General features: G+C 42.4%; 1 protein-coding gene across 1 annotated transcript in view; it reads left to right on the forward strand.

Moving 5' to 3' along the window:
- Positions 1 to 16,084, forward strand: part of GTF3C1 (general transcription factor IIIC subunit 1) — a 93,069-nt gene that overhangs the window by 58,988 nt on the left and 17,997 nt on the right. The window contains exons 19-28 of the mRNA XM_073647805.1: positions 561 to 738; positions 821 to 950; positions 3,855 to 3,987; positions 4,105 to 4,183; positions 8,670 to 8,843; positions 9,875 to 10,035; positions 10,129 to 10,271; positions 11,811 to 11,892; positions 12,673 to 12,785; positions 15,700 to 15,762. Of these exons, the coding sequence (XP_073503906.1) occupies positions 561 to 738; positions 821 to 950; positions 3,855 to 3,987; positions 4,105 to 4,183; positions 8,670 to 8,843; positions 9,875 to 10,035; positions 10,129 to 10,271; positions 11,811 to 11,892; positions 12,673 to 12,785; positions 15,700 to 15,762 (1,256 nt within the window). The remainder of the gene's footprint in view (positions 1 to 560; positions 739 to 820; positions 951 to 3,854; positions 3,988 to 4,104; positions 4,184 to 8,669; positions 8,844 to 9,874; positions 10,036 to 10,128; positions 10,272 to 11,810; positions 11,893 to 12,672; positions 12,786 to 15,699; positions 15,763 to 16,084) is intronic.

Below are 16,084 nucleotides of genomic sequence, written 5' to 3' on the forward strand. Positions count from 1 at the left end.
TATATTTAACAGGGCAATGATCCAACACAAACAAATCCTCCTCTGAATAGCTTAAAAGAACCAAAATTTTCACTTGAATCGTATTGTGATTCTGCGGCAAGGCCTTAAAGGGGTTGTTTGAGAATGCGTTGGTCATCCTCATTGGCTTCATTTAAATAATAAACTCCGGTGGCACTTTCCTTTCCCAAGTCCAACACTGCCTCTCCGCTGCTGCCCTTGACTTTGTTGACAGGCTGCAGAGGTAAGTACACAAATAAATAATATTTACGTGCCCACTGCAGCCAATCACTGGGCTCACCATCTTTTACATTAAATCACTAAAGTTAGTTACATCAACCCCCTTTTGGTAGACCACCAGGGAAGTTTATCCTGAAATATTTTTTTTTTCTACTTTCTGTTGTCTGGGAAGCCTCCTATGATTGGGTTCATCCTATAGTCCGAAAATATAGGGTTTACTGAAACAATTGTTCTTTGAGGTACAACTCATCTAGAAGGTAAAGTTCCCCTGTAAAATGAAGTCAAATTGATGTAAAGTGTCTCTGTCCTTTCCTCTCCCTAAGGTATTTGTGTATGTGAAGAAAAATGCAACCATTGTTGACACCACGGTTTGTGAGCCTCACTACAATATAGCACAAGCAAGTCACCCCTTCGAGAAGCGCTCTTACAGTTTAGAAAGTTTTCAAGATGTGGAGAATTATTGGTTTGACTTGCAGTTTGTATGTCTGAATACGCCTCTAGGTAAGCCGTGTTCCCGGGGTGACAGATGCCTACAAATGGAAACCTGCGTGTCTGATGACCTTTGTGTTGTACTTGGCTTTAGGTGTTATTCGTTGTTCTCGTGGAAAGAAGGCAAATCCCCAAGATCAAAGCGTGTTAGGAGCAGAGATGGAGGTGGAGCAGGAAGACAGGCAAAATCTGGAGCGGAAATTTAACATTCTGGAGAGTATCCCGTATGTCTTTATGTTCCACTTAAAAAGTTAACCCATTGTCTTATGAGTAGCTTAAGCTAGTATCACATGCGAGCGAATTACTGTTATTCAAGTGACTCCTTCCTCGCCTTCCACCAGCTTGTGGTTCATCTTTCTCTGCCTGAAGACTGATATACACTATATGGACAGGTATAGGGACACCATCACATTAAACTTACAGCAGCTGTTGTAACCACCCATTCAAAGTCCATAGACATTAATATGGATCTGGTCCCCCTTTTTATTATGCTATGACAGCTTCCACTCTTCTGGGAAGGCTTTTTATAAGATATTGGAGTCAGAAGTTTTGCCCGTTCATCCAGAAGAGCATTTGTGAGGTCAGGCACTGATGTTGGATGAGAAGCCCTAGCTCACAGTTTCTGTCCTGGTTCACCCCAAATGTGTTCAATGGAGTAGAGGTCAGGACTCCCCCAAACATTGCCTCCATGGACCTCGCTCTGCGTACTGGAGCACAGTCATGCTGGAACACAAAAGGACTTTCTCCAAACTGCTCCCACTAAATTAAAAGCATGTCTTGTGCCGAAGCACAGGCCAATCACTGAAAAACATCCCCCTAGCATTATACCTTTTCCACCAAACTTCACAGTGGCCACAATAAAGTCATCCATGTACTCCAAAACCCAGACTTGTCCATAAGATAGATAGAAAAGCATGATTTGTCACTCCACAAAACATGTTTCCACTCCTTCAGACTCCAGTAGCATTGTGCGTTACACCATTGCATCCAATGCTTCGCATTGTGCTTGGTGATTGTAAAGATGTGCGGTTGTGGATTTTAATAATCACCTAGGCAGGTTATCTATGCAATTAGTTTTATTCCTTCCGACCACAATGAACATCAATTCCAGGTAAATGTCCAACAGGCAATTCTCTTAGTCCTTGAGTTTCCAACCCGGGATCCGTAGTTCCACTGCCCCGTACCAGGTGATACCCACTGTCCCCCAACTTTTGGTTGGCCCACAGCTTTTTGTATCTCCCACCAGTATATTGGCAGTCACAGCATATGCTCCTTTGGATGATGGATATCACGACCGCAACCCGTGATACCACCCAGCTCTCAGTCCGACTAGCAATGAATCTTCCCTTTCTCCTGCACAGGGTTCAGCCCCCTGAATCAGCAGAAGAGCTCACCCCTCCCTCCCCCAGCTAATTGTGCCTTAGTGGAGATATTTTCTCAGGTGGAACCCAAACCCCCTGGGTCTTCCTGTGAGACTACCTGTGGTGATGGAGAGAACAATGGCCCAAGGTCTTGGAGATATGGTCACTGAATGGAATAGATACCTGAGGTTGAACTGATGAGCAAACAAATCACTAACAAAACACAGCAAGCAAATTTCTAACAGAATACAAAATTAGGCTATGTGCCCACGATGCAGAAATGCTCAGGATTTTTTCCTGAGCGTTTCTGCATCTCCCTGGCAGAAAAAAACGCATGCGGATTGTACATGTGTTTTTCCTGCCAGGGACAAGCGGAAATGAAGCGTTATTCACTGGCATTTCCGCATGCGGGTTGTCAAGCGCTTTCCATGGATTTATATAGTGTGACCCGAGAGAATGGTTAAAAATAAAAAAATAAACCTATACTTACCTTCTGATGGCCCCCGGAGTCTTGCTGCGCTCCTGTGCTGGCTGTTGGCAGATTGCGGTGCCCTGTACTGAAAGACCTGCCGTCACATGACTGTGACGTCACCGCAGGTCCTTCAGTCCTGCGCGATCTATCGGCAAGCACAGAGAAGAAGTCCGGGGGCCGTCGGAAGGTGAATATAATCTTTATTTTTTATTTTATTCTTTTTTTTACAGCTTTTATGGTACTTGGGTGTGGAGGAGAGTCTCCTGTCCTCCACACCCGGGTACCATCCGCACATTAGAACGTGCCAATTACGCAAGTACAGATGCAGTCTTGTGGAATTGGCGCGTTCTAATGCAAGTCAATGGCGGCGAAAACGCAGCACTTCCGCAAAATAATTGGTAGTGCTGCGTTTTTTTCCGCAATGATAATCCGCAGCGGAAATTTCCGCGGCATGTGCATAGCACATGCGGATTATCATTGGGGAACATGGCAGGCCTTCTACCATGCGTTTTTTAAGCCTTTCTGCAGCGTTTTTGCCGCTGCGGAAACGCTTAAAAAACGCATCGTGGGCACACAGCCTTAGGATTGAAGAAAATGGGTGCTCAGTGCTGGAAAAGTATTTAGTAAGTGGCCAGGTCCTCACAGTGATATAAGGCTCGCATGCAGCTCTCCACCATAGAAACCTATACCATGAGGCTCCCGCGTGATGGGGTGGAGGGCTCCCTGTTTTATACTGATGTTAATATCATATAAGATTTGGACTGTGCAGTTATGGAGTCAGCGGAGTGTTGGTGACTTTAGTGCTCCCGTTGACCCCGCTCTGTGACTTTATGCTGTCTGACACTGTGGCAGAGTTGCTGTAGTTCCTAAACGCTTCCACGTTTCCATTTGTCTGTATCTAGCCATGGTGGTGGCAAGTGATCTACCTACATGTTAATGCCCCCTGCTGCGTCCTGTCCGGCGCATATGCCGAAAGCCTTCAGTAGTGTACTGTTGACAGCTGTGGATGCAGCAACTGTCCTTTCATTGTGTATGTATGGTACCCATGGGCAGCAGGTGGCATAATAGAGGCTGCTGCAGTGCGGAGTGAGGCCTTCTATGCCATTCTACATTATTTGATGTCATTTTAAAAAGTGGTCAACACCTTTAACATTTCCAGAATGCAAAATGGAGGGAAAAAAATATAATATTGTTGTAATGCACCTATATCCGGAAACATGGAAAACTCCATCGGGTGTAAAATGAAGTAGTCTTTTATGAGTAACACAGCTTTAATATGGTATTTCCCATTACAGGGGCAGCAGGGAAGTTGTGGATGATGGGATCATTCCTGGAGATGGATTAGGAGCTGGCGGCTTAGACTCGAGCTTTTACAGCCACCTAAAGCGAAATTGGATTTGGATCAGCTATATCATTAACAATAAGAAGGTTGGGTTTGGTTGGTGTTCACAACCCTAATTTGCATAAATGTTACCTTACATTATCTCATTTTATGTATGTTTCCTGCACAGTTTTGAGAAACTGTAATTCTTTTTTTCTTTAAAGAATTCGTCTCCACAAGACGGTCTTACTGTGAGGCTTCAGACCTTCCTGAATAAGCATAATCTACCCTTAGGATCACGAGGTAAATGCTTTACTGTGATTTCATTATAGCCCTAAAGGGTTATGTCTCTTGGGGAGCCACAGCTCTGCAGTCTTCTCACTTCCTGGTATCTGGCAGGGCGGGCATTTTTTCTGATTGAGAGTTCTGGTTAATAATAATAACTCATGGAAAACTTCAACATTTTGAAGTAATACAATTAAATCAAAAATCACATGGTAATTTAGTGAAACATGTCAGGCTAAAAAAGGATTCAATAGGACAACTCGTCATGAATCACATGAACACCCAACAAAACAAAACCGACGAGAGAGAGTCCAGACTGATGTACAAAATTATAAAACTTTATTGAAGAATAAAATACATGTACAGGGCAGGGGCAATGGGATGTATATCCACATGTGAGAACAACTCTAAGAAGCAGGGACACGGAGTACCGGAGCAGTGATAATATGCTTGCATAAATTAGTGAAATCTATCATATATGTTAAAAAAAAGCAAATGTACAACAAGCATTGAGAAAATGTCATATCAGATCCTGCTATTGTATCAGTACATAGAATCTATCAAGGTATAAATGGATTATCATATCGTAACTTTGTCAGGGGACATGGTAGGAATATACCTGCACTTATATTCCCACCATGCTCCCTGACGAAGGCTGGTCTGAAACGCGCGTGGGGGCAGACGTGCGGTACACAGGAGCTCCTGAATTTGGCATCAAAGGTCCTGCATTTGACCCTTAAGGTATTTCTTTATACCCTTAACTGGGCACATTGACACAGTTGCGATATGATAATCCATTTATACCTTGATAGATTCTATGTAGTGATACAAATTTTTCTAATTTTGTACATCACTCTGGACTATCTCTCGTCATTTTTTTTCTGTTGGGAGTTCTGGTTAGTAGCAGAGTTGTAGTGTCAGTAGAACTTGCACTGGGCTTTAAGGTTTTACTGTAACACATTTGGCTATAAATGCTTTGTTCTGGAGTATACACTCCTATAACTATATTTACATACAGTGGATCTAAAGCGTCTACACACCCCTACTAAAATGTAAGGTTTTTGTCGTAAAAAAAGTAATTCCATGAAAAATAATTTCAGAACGCTTTCCATCTTGCCACCCATAATCTGTACAAATCCACTGAGACACAAATTGAAATAATTTTGAGGGGGAAATTTAAAATTAAAAAACGAAATTAATTTGGTTGCATAGTTGTGAACACCCTCTTATAATTAGGGATGTGGTTGTGCTCAGAATTAGCCAATTTAAACTCGTGGTAAATAGTAGTCAATACACAGCTGCCATCATTTGCAGTGATTGATTAACCCCATATAAAGTTTACCAGTTTTAGTAGTATTTTTCTGAGATTTTCTTAGTTGCATTTTACAGCAAAAGCCATAGACAGCTTACAATACAGCAAAGGGATCTCATTGTTGAAAGTTATCAGTCAGAAGAAGGATACAAAAAAAATTCCAAGACAGTAGATATACCATGGAAAACTGTGAAGACTGTCATCAAGAAGTGGCTTAAATCTGGCAGTACAGTAACATTACCTAGAAGTGAACATACCTAGAAGTAAACGTCCCTCAAAAACAGTGAAAAGAAGTGAATGTCCCTGAAAAGCCATAAAGAATCTTGGTCCGGGAGACTGTCAAGAGGCCTGTAGCAACATTAATGGAGCTGCAGGAATTTCTGGCTAATACTGGTTGTGTACTACATGTGACAACATTCTCCCGTATTCTTCATATATGTCTGGCCTATAGGGTAGGATGGCAGAAAGAAAAACGTCCAAGCCTGGCTATGTTTTGCCAAAACCTACATCAAGTGTGCCAAAAAATGTGGGTAAATGTGTTCTTGTTTGATGAGACCAAGGATGAACTTTTTGGCCATAATTCCAACAGTACGCATCACCAAAAGAACCCCATACCCACAGTCAAGCATGGTAGATGCAACACTGTTTTGGAGCTGTTCATCGACAGCTGGAACTGGGGCTCTAGTCAAGATGGAGATAATTGTGAACAGTTCCAAATGAATGAAGAAGAATTTCACCAAGACAATGACCCTAAGCTAACCTCAAAATCAACAAAAGAATGGCTTCAGCAATGTTTTGGAATAGCCCATCCAGAGTCCAGACCTGAATCCAATAGGAAATCTGTGAATTGACTTGAAGAGGGACATGCCTTCATCCCTGACAGATTTGGAAGGAAGGAAGAGTGGACACATCTTATCAATTCTAGATTTGCCTTGCCGATAGACTCCAATCCAAAAGGACTAAATGTCATAAATTCAAGGGGTATTTCAACAGAGTATGAGTTTAAAGGTGTGCATATTTATGCAACCACATTATTTTATTTGTTTTGTTTTTTTAATATAACAAAAAAACTGGCATTTTAACCGGGGTGTGTAGACTTTTTGTATTCACTGTATAAAGATAGGTATTTGAACAAGCACATGGGTTAGGAAAGTGAGGTCAGTGATTAGGATAACTGCACTGAAAGAAGCTGATGTTGGTTGCTGGTGATTTAGCAAGATTTAGAACAGCAGCTTGTCAGGAGCTGAGAAAGAGGGGGAGGTGAGCAGCTAACTGCTGCCCGCTAACTGCTGTATAGAAATCAATGAATTGCAGACAGTTTACTGGAATGTAAGGAGTTAACGCTTTTCCTGGAATGTAATTAATGCACATACTCAGCTCCATGGAAAGCAGCTCTACAGTATATATGATAAAAGCTCTCATTGCAGGAGAATGACAGCAGAAAGAAAATTGCAAACTTGCTTATTTTCATGCTTTCTAAGTCATTAAAGCAATTTAATAACATGAGAGTACCCTTTTAAAGATTTTATCTTTTGTATTCTGGTCACATTGAAGACATTGGTCATTACAACAGGTATGTATGTTACTATACAGTAACTAAAACAACTGACTACAATTAGAGAGGGAAATGTATCTATTTGGGCAGTTTAATTGTGTTCACATTCAATTATGTTTGTTTAATGTGTTGCTCACCCACTTTATGTTGATAACCTATCCCTAAGGTAAGTCTTCAATATCAGATCGGTTGATGTCTGACACCCTGCACCCCCACTGTTCTCAGTGGCGGCGGGCGGATGTTAGCAGTTGCAGAGATGGACGGCACAGTTCCGTCTGTGTAGTAGCTGTGACCGGATACTGCAGATCCTCTCTGATTCATTTTAATACAGCCGGATCTTCAGTGCCCAGTGCTGAATAAGCTGTGGTGTTCAGTTCCACAACTGTTAACATCTAATCCCCACCAAGAACAGCTGATCGATGGGGATGGTTGGTATCAGACCACCACCAATCTGATACTGATGACCGATAGGTCATCAGTTTAAAAGTTGAGCAACCCTATAATGCCAGTTTCTCTTTCTGTTGTTTTCTTTAAGCACTACTGTCCCCCTTGGGCTCTGTAAGGCTTTGTTCACATGTTGCATTTTTGCTACATTTTTTGGGGAAAATTAAAAACTGCTTTTTACAGTACCAGCAAAAGCTATGCGATTTCCGAAATCTCATGCACATGCTTGTTTTGTTTTTTTTATCCTGACTGATTTGGAAAACTGCTGCTTTTTCTTTCAGCGTTTTTTCAGCATTTATTTCACCTATAGAAAGCAATGAGTAAGTGCAAAAAAAGCAGCAAAAAACACTGCCATCAGTTTTTTTCTGAATTTTTAATGAAAAACAGGTAAAGCAGGATGTGGAACATATTTATTTTTGTGAGTTTTCCCAAGTTCTTGGTCTCCTCACCTGAGAATGGCAGTTCAATTCAACTCCCCCGCATGAACTGATGAGAACTTTTTTGTTCAGAATAGTCACTATTTTTTCAAACATAAAAAAACTTTTTCCACTAAATAATTTGAGCAAATTTCCTTTTTTGTAAAAAATATTTAATTCTGTCACATATGTCTTGCATTGGTGGCCTAAAACCTTATATTGTTCACAGGTTTTGCAGCAAGAAAAGCCGCAAAACCTGTTTGTCGACAGCTTTTTTACTGCAAAGAGATCAGGTTTTGGCTGCAGAAAAAAAAGCTGCAAAAAAAGCAAGTTGTGAACATAGCCTAATACAACAATATATGCATTGCACAGCAACATCTATACACCATATGATTCTGCTATCCTAAATTCTCTATATTGTTATGTTTTGGTTGTTCATTTGATGGATAGCTCTTTTCCCTGTCCACTGGTTACCTGTTTCATGGTGCTTTCTTGTGTCTGCTGGGTCCTCCATTATCTGGTGTATGGACTTGAGGTTTGGGGCCATGTATTACATAGAATCATGCTTCAGTAGCTATATATTTGTATGTGTGATTATCCCTATATCTGTGCAACAGCTTCTGTATAGTAATGTATACACATATCTCAATGGCTTATCTTATGCGGCCTCCATTTATGTAGACATTGGCCGCCCCTAGCATTTACTCCAGCTATTCGAAGTGATACATAGCGTCTGTCTGCTACTTGCCCAATGTTCCTTGTCATTCTGGGTTTTAGGTGATCAAAAGAAATTCTTTGGAGAGATTTCTATGTCAGAAACGGGAGAACTTGTCCAGATGGTGAAGGAAGCCAGAGCGAACCGTAACAAGCGAGTGCAAGGGGGGAAAAACCAGAAGCGAAAAAGGCAAAAGAAAGAAAGCGAGAAAAAGCCCAAACCAAAGAAGATGAAGAGTAAGTATATAGAAATACCGTTCTCGGTGATTAATCTTATTAAATCACAATTATTGCTGGTGTATACGACCCCTACCTGATCTAACAGTCAGAAACCATGGATCTTCAGTGCTGTGTATACGGCGAACGAGAAGGCAGAAACGGTAATAAACCATCTGTGCCTTCTCTATAGGGAGTCTCCCACCATCAAGTGCAGTGACGCTTTAGGACATTGCGGAATAAAATGTGGACCACCTGAATGTGTAAATCTATGGGAAGTAGTTACTGAGTTTTGTTTATTTTTTTCATAATTTTGTTTAGCATGGAAAGTTATGAAACTTTGCAAGTAACCTTATTAGGGAATTTGCCTTCTTAGCTGTAAAAAAAAAAAAAAAAAATGCATGTAAATAGCTTCCAAAGCCCTGCATTTCCCCAGGCTATTTGCCTGCCTTTAGCTGCCTTGATATCAGAATGTACTCATTTGGAGTACAGATGACGGCAGTGAAAGGGTCAGCTCAGCCCCTGTCTCTGCCAATTCTAGTTATAAGCTGCTGCGGGAAGTTATTCTGATGAGCACAACATTCAGAGGCGGAGACAGGTTGCTGACCCATCACGGCCATCATCTGTCCTCCAAATGAGTACCTTCTTATATCAATGCAGCGGGAGGCAGGCAAATAGACTGGGGAAGCTACTTACATGCAATATTTCTTTATAGGAATAAAGACAAACCCCGTAATAAAGTGATTTGCAGTTGTTTCATAACTTTCCACGTTGGACAAAATTATTAATAAAAAAATCAAAAGTTTAGTTACTCTTCTGTAAGTAACGCTCATTAAAGTAAAGGAAATGTACCAGATATGCACACTTATCCGATCACATAGAGGCCTCTTTATGTATGCTCCTTACAATGTGCTGTTTGTGCCTTGGAGGATGACTTACACAATTTATTGAACATTTGAATCCATTTTTCTGGAGAAATAACTTGAGGTTTAGAAATGGCTGCTGCGTTGTGTAACAGTAGATTTATGCTTTCCACTCTTTTAATGTATCAGAGGAAACAAGTGAAGATAAAAATATCAAGAAAAACCGCTACCACGACGAGGCCGACCAGAGCGCTCTCCAAAGAATGACCCGTCTGCGAGTGGCCTGGACCTCCCAAGAAGACGGGCTATTAATGCTCTGTCGGATCACCAGCAACATCCTGAACAGAAAGGTAAAACGTCACAGCCAGAGCCGCAGAAAACAATGCAGCGTCGTGAGAAGCCAAAGAAAAATGTCATTTTCCGCTTTTTGTTTCTTTGCTTAGGTGAAAAGACCGTTTGTTCCCTGGCAAGTTGTGCGAGATATCATGCACGCCAGCATGGACGAGTCACTGGACAAAACCTCGCACTCCATCGGAAGAAGAGCTCGATTCATAATCAAAAACCCCCAGACGTATCTCAACTACAAGTAGGTTCTGGCGATTTACTGACTCCACGCGGCCAGAGTGACATTAGCCAGATGTGAAAAACAATGAAGAAGTTGGTTGATTCCCCAGGAGCGGTGTCCAATGCTCTTTTGAGAGATGGGATGTCTGGGCTACTAGACTTATTAGGTCACCCTTGACAAAGAGAAGTCAGAATTACTGTGCCTATTTGGTTTTCATCTCTTCCTGGTTGCACCCTAGGGGGTAATTTGGGTTTGGGGGTAGTAATATTTTGGTTTTCTATTGGCCTTATATGATATATCTTTTGCCATTCTTGTGTGGATCGATATAATTTATATACACATTTACTGTATCCCATCATGTATGTTCAATAAAACTTTACTTAGAATCACAGATTAGAGCAAACTTTTGATGTTGGAAAAGGAACTTTTCTCCTTGTGATCACCTTCCTTACCAACCTGAGGAGATTTTTTTTTCTTTTTCTTTTTTTTTTTTTTTTTTTTGTTGCGTTCAAGGGATTTGTTTTTTTATTTCTACTAAAGGACTGAAAGGAGGTAGCTGAATTTCTTATCACCTCCTGCACCAGATCTCTGGAGTGCAGAGATTTGTGGTAGATTTAGTTTATATTTGAATAAAGGAGGGCTTAGACATGTATAAATGGATGAATCTTCAACTTAAAGGCAATCTGTCAGCAGGTTTTTGCTATGTAATCTGAAGACTGCATGCTGTAGGGGTTAAAACACAGATTTCAGTGATGCCTGTTTTATCAAGCTCTGAGCTTTTGTTTTCTTACAATGATTGTTTTAGCACCAGGAGGTCCAACCACGCCCCCTCCTGTGACAGGCAGCTCATTGTCTATGGACATTGTATATACAGAGCCTGGTGGGGGCGGGGTTAGCTTTCTCAGCTCTGCTGCATTCTAAATATAAAAGCTGTGATTGTGTCAGATCGGCTGCCCCCAGTAAACTAAGTGACACATCGCTGGATTCAGCTTCTCTTTGCCTACATCAGGCTGCTCTCAGATGAGGTAGCAAAAACCTGCTGATAGATTCCCTTTAAGTGCAGGAGGTCTTTGTCACTCTGACTTTGCTCGGGTTAGGGTTTTATTCACAAAGGCTAATTTTTTCCTTTTTTTTATTTTCAAATAGCATAAAGGCATCCATTAGCCACCCAAAATTTCATAAAGGCACCCCATTGTTGGTTGTCATTTTAACAGTGTGACATTTTTTTTTTTTTTTAATAATTTAGATTATATTTGCATTTGTAAAAATGTTTAAAAATTGTACCATCACTGAAAGGGATAAGTTTGGTTGGACATTAGTCCTCTGACAAATTGTTGATTGGCGTTTATTGCTGGGTCGAGCACCCACAAATCTTCACTTTGCGGCAATTCAATTGTAGTTACTTGACTGTCCATTCATGCCCGGGTCCTGGGGCCGATTATGTGATTACTATATGGGACATCCTGAGTATATAGGGTGAGGTAGTCTTATTGGGATTTCTTATAAGCCACATTTCTCACCTGCTGTATATATGTGATTATCATATGCCATTTGTCCTAGGGTGTGCTTGGCAGAAGTGTACCAGGATAAAGCACTATGTGAAGAGTTTATGAATAGGAAAGAAAATTACGACGATGCTAAGGTATGAATGAAAACTATTTCAATGGATTGAATCCTGGTTACGCAGTCAGTATGTAAAAGTAGAACATTAGGGATGACCATAAGACTCTTTCATGTCTGGAAACTTCACTCTGTGCCGTAGTTCTAGGCCTCCAGCTCCTTTGTGTAGTTGGCATATTATGGCCATTTACATCCCTCTCCACATTATATGGCAGAGGAGACTTGCCTGTACTTCTTTTCCTGTCACTTTTCAAATTGTTGACACCAATTCCCTGCACTAGGGGGCGCACTATTCATATGATGTAGACATCTGGCCGTCATAGTGAGGAGCTGCAATCATTGCAAAATATGAACCAAGCAAACTGGCTGCACAATGCAGCACTAACTCCATTCATGAGTGATCTTCACACAACGTTTTTTTGGTCCATATATTCGGTGACCACAGAAAGGTCGTACAGTGACCTTATGTCAATTGCCTCAAACAGACAATTGATTTTGAAAAAGGACGTAATTGGAAATTGTAATGGAAAATCGCTCTCTGAAAGCTGTTGTTCCGCCGTCCGCTATCTATTGTGTATTGGGGGGCTTAAGTACGAAACAGGTGATAAAAACAGATCCGTTACACATGTAATGGGGATCAAAAAATGGACTCATGACCATACAGTCATGTATGGGAAGGAAAAACCCGTTCATATCCAATGTCACATTGCGCGATTTTTCAAGATGGAAATCGGACAATAATGAAATTTGTCATCTTAACAAAAGCCCTATAGCTGATTCAGGTTGTCTTTCTTCCACAAAGGTTTGTGCTGCTGAGTTTAAAGAATTTGTAGACCGGCTCAAGCTGAAGTTCAGCTCGTCTCTGGGTCACACAATATATGAAATTCCAAACACCATCAATGAGCTGTTCAACAGGTAATATGCTGTATAATTTTTATACAAGTCCTATTCCTATTTATGGTTAAAATGGAACTGCACTTTGCATAAATCAATAGTACAGGTAAATGTAAGAAACATTATAATATATCTGATCAGAGAAATCTGCTTTTTCCCCCACTTATCAGCCACTTCTTCCTTCCCTCCTTGCTTCTTGAACTTGTCATCCACACTGGGGGAAAAAACGCCATTTTGCTCAGATGAGATGGACTGCAGTCGTCATGTGCACAGCCCATTATACTCTATAGAGAGGGGATTGTGGAGAAGTAATGAAGAGCAGGGAGAGGAAGCAAGCAGAGGGAGGCACTTAGATTGTGCTGAGCTTGCTAACAAGTCTTTTACATAATATCAGAGCTTGATTCACATCCAGACCGCTCAGGGTTGCTGTAGAATTTTCACCATGCTGCTACTGCTTTGTTTTGTGTGCTAAAAAAATGAGAAAAGAGCAGGAATTCATCTTGGTACTGGAGAGATCACAGCTGCCCCAGCTAATAAAGGATTGTAGATTAGAGAAAAAGCATGCAGAGGGGACAACTTGTAAAACTGCACAATACAAGACACATAATGGACAGAAAAAGTGTTATTCTCAATGTTCATTTAAGGGGTAAAGTTTCTCCTTGTGGAGAGTGACAAGTCAGGTCTGGCATATCGGACTGAGGAGACTTGTACACTCAATGCATGCTACTCTGGGAAATTAAGTATGCAAATTGTCTCTTATCCCAGGTCACATGACAAGGCTCGTTAAAGGGTCGACCATTTGCATCTTCATGTATACACACAGTACAGATTGTTCTGGAAAGATATAATATATGCATATATGCCCCTTCCCCAGTAAATAGCACGAACAGCGCTTCTAGGGGTTCTCCAAGAACAGGAAAAAAAAATAACTAAAGAACATGTCAGTATAAATAAATTCCTAAATACATTTAATTAGCAAATCACATTTATTTTGTCTAGAGAAGTAATCACTATAGAATTAAAATGTCCATCACCATGTTTCACTGAGAGAAACCTGTCCTAGAATAGTAGTACAGGAGCCTGTGAGCATGTGCAGCAGGACAGAAGCCTGTGTGAGCACGTGCAGCAGGAGACAAGGAGCCTGTGAGCATGTGCAGCAGGAGACAAGGAGCCTGTGAGCATGTGCGGCAGGAGACAAGGAGCCTGTGAGCATGTGCGGCAGGAGACAAGGAGCCTGTGAGCATGTGCGGCAGGAGACAAGGAGCCTGTGAGCATGTGCGGCAGGAGACAAGGAGCCTGTGAGCATGTGCGGCAGGAGACAAGGAGCCTGTGAGCATGTGCGGCAGGAGACAAGGAGCCTGTGAGCATGTGCGGCAGGAGACAAGGAGCCTGTGAGCATGTGCGGCAGGAGACAAGGAGCCTGTGAGCATGTGCGGCAGGAGACAAGGAGCCTGTGAGCATGTGCGGCAGGAGACAAGGAGCCTGTGAGCATGTGCGGCAGGAGACAAGGAGCCTGTGAGCATGTGCGGCAGGAGACAAGGAGCCTGTGAGCATGTGCGGCAGGAGACAAGGAGCCTGTGAGCATGTGCGGCAGGAGACAAGGAGCCTGTGAGCATGTGCGGCAGGAGACAAGGAGCCTGTGAGCATGTGCGGCAGGAGACAAGGAGCCTGTGAGCATGTGCGGCAGGAGACAAGGAGCCTGTGAGCATGTGCGGCAGGAGACAAGGAGCCTGTGAGCATGTGCGGCAGGAGACAAGGAGCCTGTGAGCATGTGCGGCAGGAGACAAGGAGCCTGTGAGCATGTGCGGCAGGAGACAAGGAGCCTGTGAGCATGTGCGGCAGGAGACAAGGAGCCTGTGAGCATGTGCGGCAGGAGACAAGGAGCCTGTGAGCATGTGCGGCAGGAGACAAGGAGCCTGTGAGCATGTGCGGCAGGAGACAAGGAGCCTGTGAGCATGTGCGGCAGGAGACAAGGAGCCTGTGAGCATGTGCGGCAGGAGACAAGGAGCCTGTGAGCATGTGCGGCAGGAGCCTGTGAGCATGTGCGGCAGGAGACAAGGAGCCTGTGAGCATGTGCGGCAAGAGACAAGGTGCCTGTGAGCATGTGCGGCAGGAAGCTCCATCCTTCTTCATATGTTGGAAGATGTGCTCCACTAATACCAGTGAAGATACCAGAGGTGCTGAGGTAAGGAGAGGCTGCTCAAACCTCTGTGTGCCCGGTCTTTCAGAATAACAATATCAGTATCTCCAGTTCACAACAGTTGAGCGTCCTACTGCACATGCTCACAGCCATCTGTTCTAACTTTCTCTTTTTCTGTTCTTGTAACAAGGTGACGGTTATTTTAATTATATGGCTATTACTTCTCTAGACAAAATAATTGTGATTTGCTATTTAAGTGTATTTAGGAATTTATTTATAATGATATTTCCTTTTAGTATTTTTTTTTATTCTTGGAGAACTCTTTTATGGAGGAGAGCAAGCCAAGTCACTGAGCCAGGCGGGAAGTTCAGAGGAGGTGCAGTTTGCAGCCAGCTGTAAGAAAAGCCAGGGCCTCCTCAGGCTACCCGGCACTGCGGCGGTCCTGCACCGTAGTCTGCAATGGTAAATCAGATGTTGGGAAGAGAACCTGCAGAAAATTCTGCTTCAAATCCTGATGTGTTGGCAGGAAAAAAACCTGCGTAAAATATTCATATTCTTGTTGTTTATTTTCCCCCGCTCATTATTATGCGTGAAATGCAGGGGACCATATCACCAAGCAGCTATAAATGCTCGGAGCTCGGCCCGAGCGTACTCGGCGAAAGGGTTAACAGAACATACTCGCTCAACACTATTATTAGTGAATAGAAATGTCATTTACATTTAGGCGGAAAACTTTGTCCTGACAGTTCTTGTGAGTAGTTATACTTTGTTAGTACCACATTCTTTATTTGGCAGGTTTCGCGTTTTGGCTGTTGGTGATGAACTGAACCAGAAAAAAGATTTAGAAATCATCAGCAGGTATTGATCATAGATTAGCCATCTTGGCTCCATCATCTTTTAAAATCTTACAGGTTTGTCCCTCAATTAGGTGTTCCTGTTGAGTTACTGTTTTCAATGTGCTTTCACAATGGCATGGCCCTCCATCAGCGCCCTCTGAGGCTAGATTGGCCCTTATTGCTCTCTGAGGCTAGATTGGCCCTTCATTAGTACTCTCTGGGGTTAGATTGGCCCTCCATTAGTACTCTCTGGGGTTAGATTGGCCCTTATTGCTCTCTGGGGTTAGATTGGCCCTCCATTAGTACTCTCTGGGGTTAGATTGGCCCTCCATTAGTACTCTCTG

The sequence above is a fragment of the Phyllobates terribilis genome, unplaced genomic scaffold, assembly GCF_046119375.1.
Source record: "Phyllobates terribilis strain yellow unplaced genomic scaffold, ASM4611937v1 Scaffold_9__5_contigs__length_417890890, whole genome shotgun sequence".
In the NCBI taxonomy this organism is placed as follows: Eukaryota; Metazoa; Chordata; class Amphibia; order Anura; family Dendrobatidae; genus Phyllobates; species Phyllobates terribilis.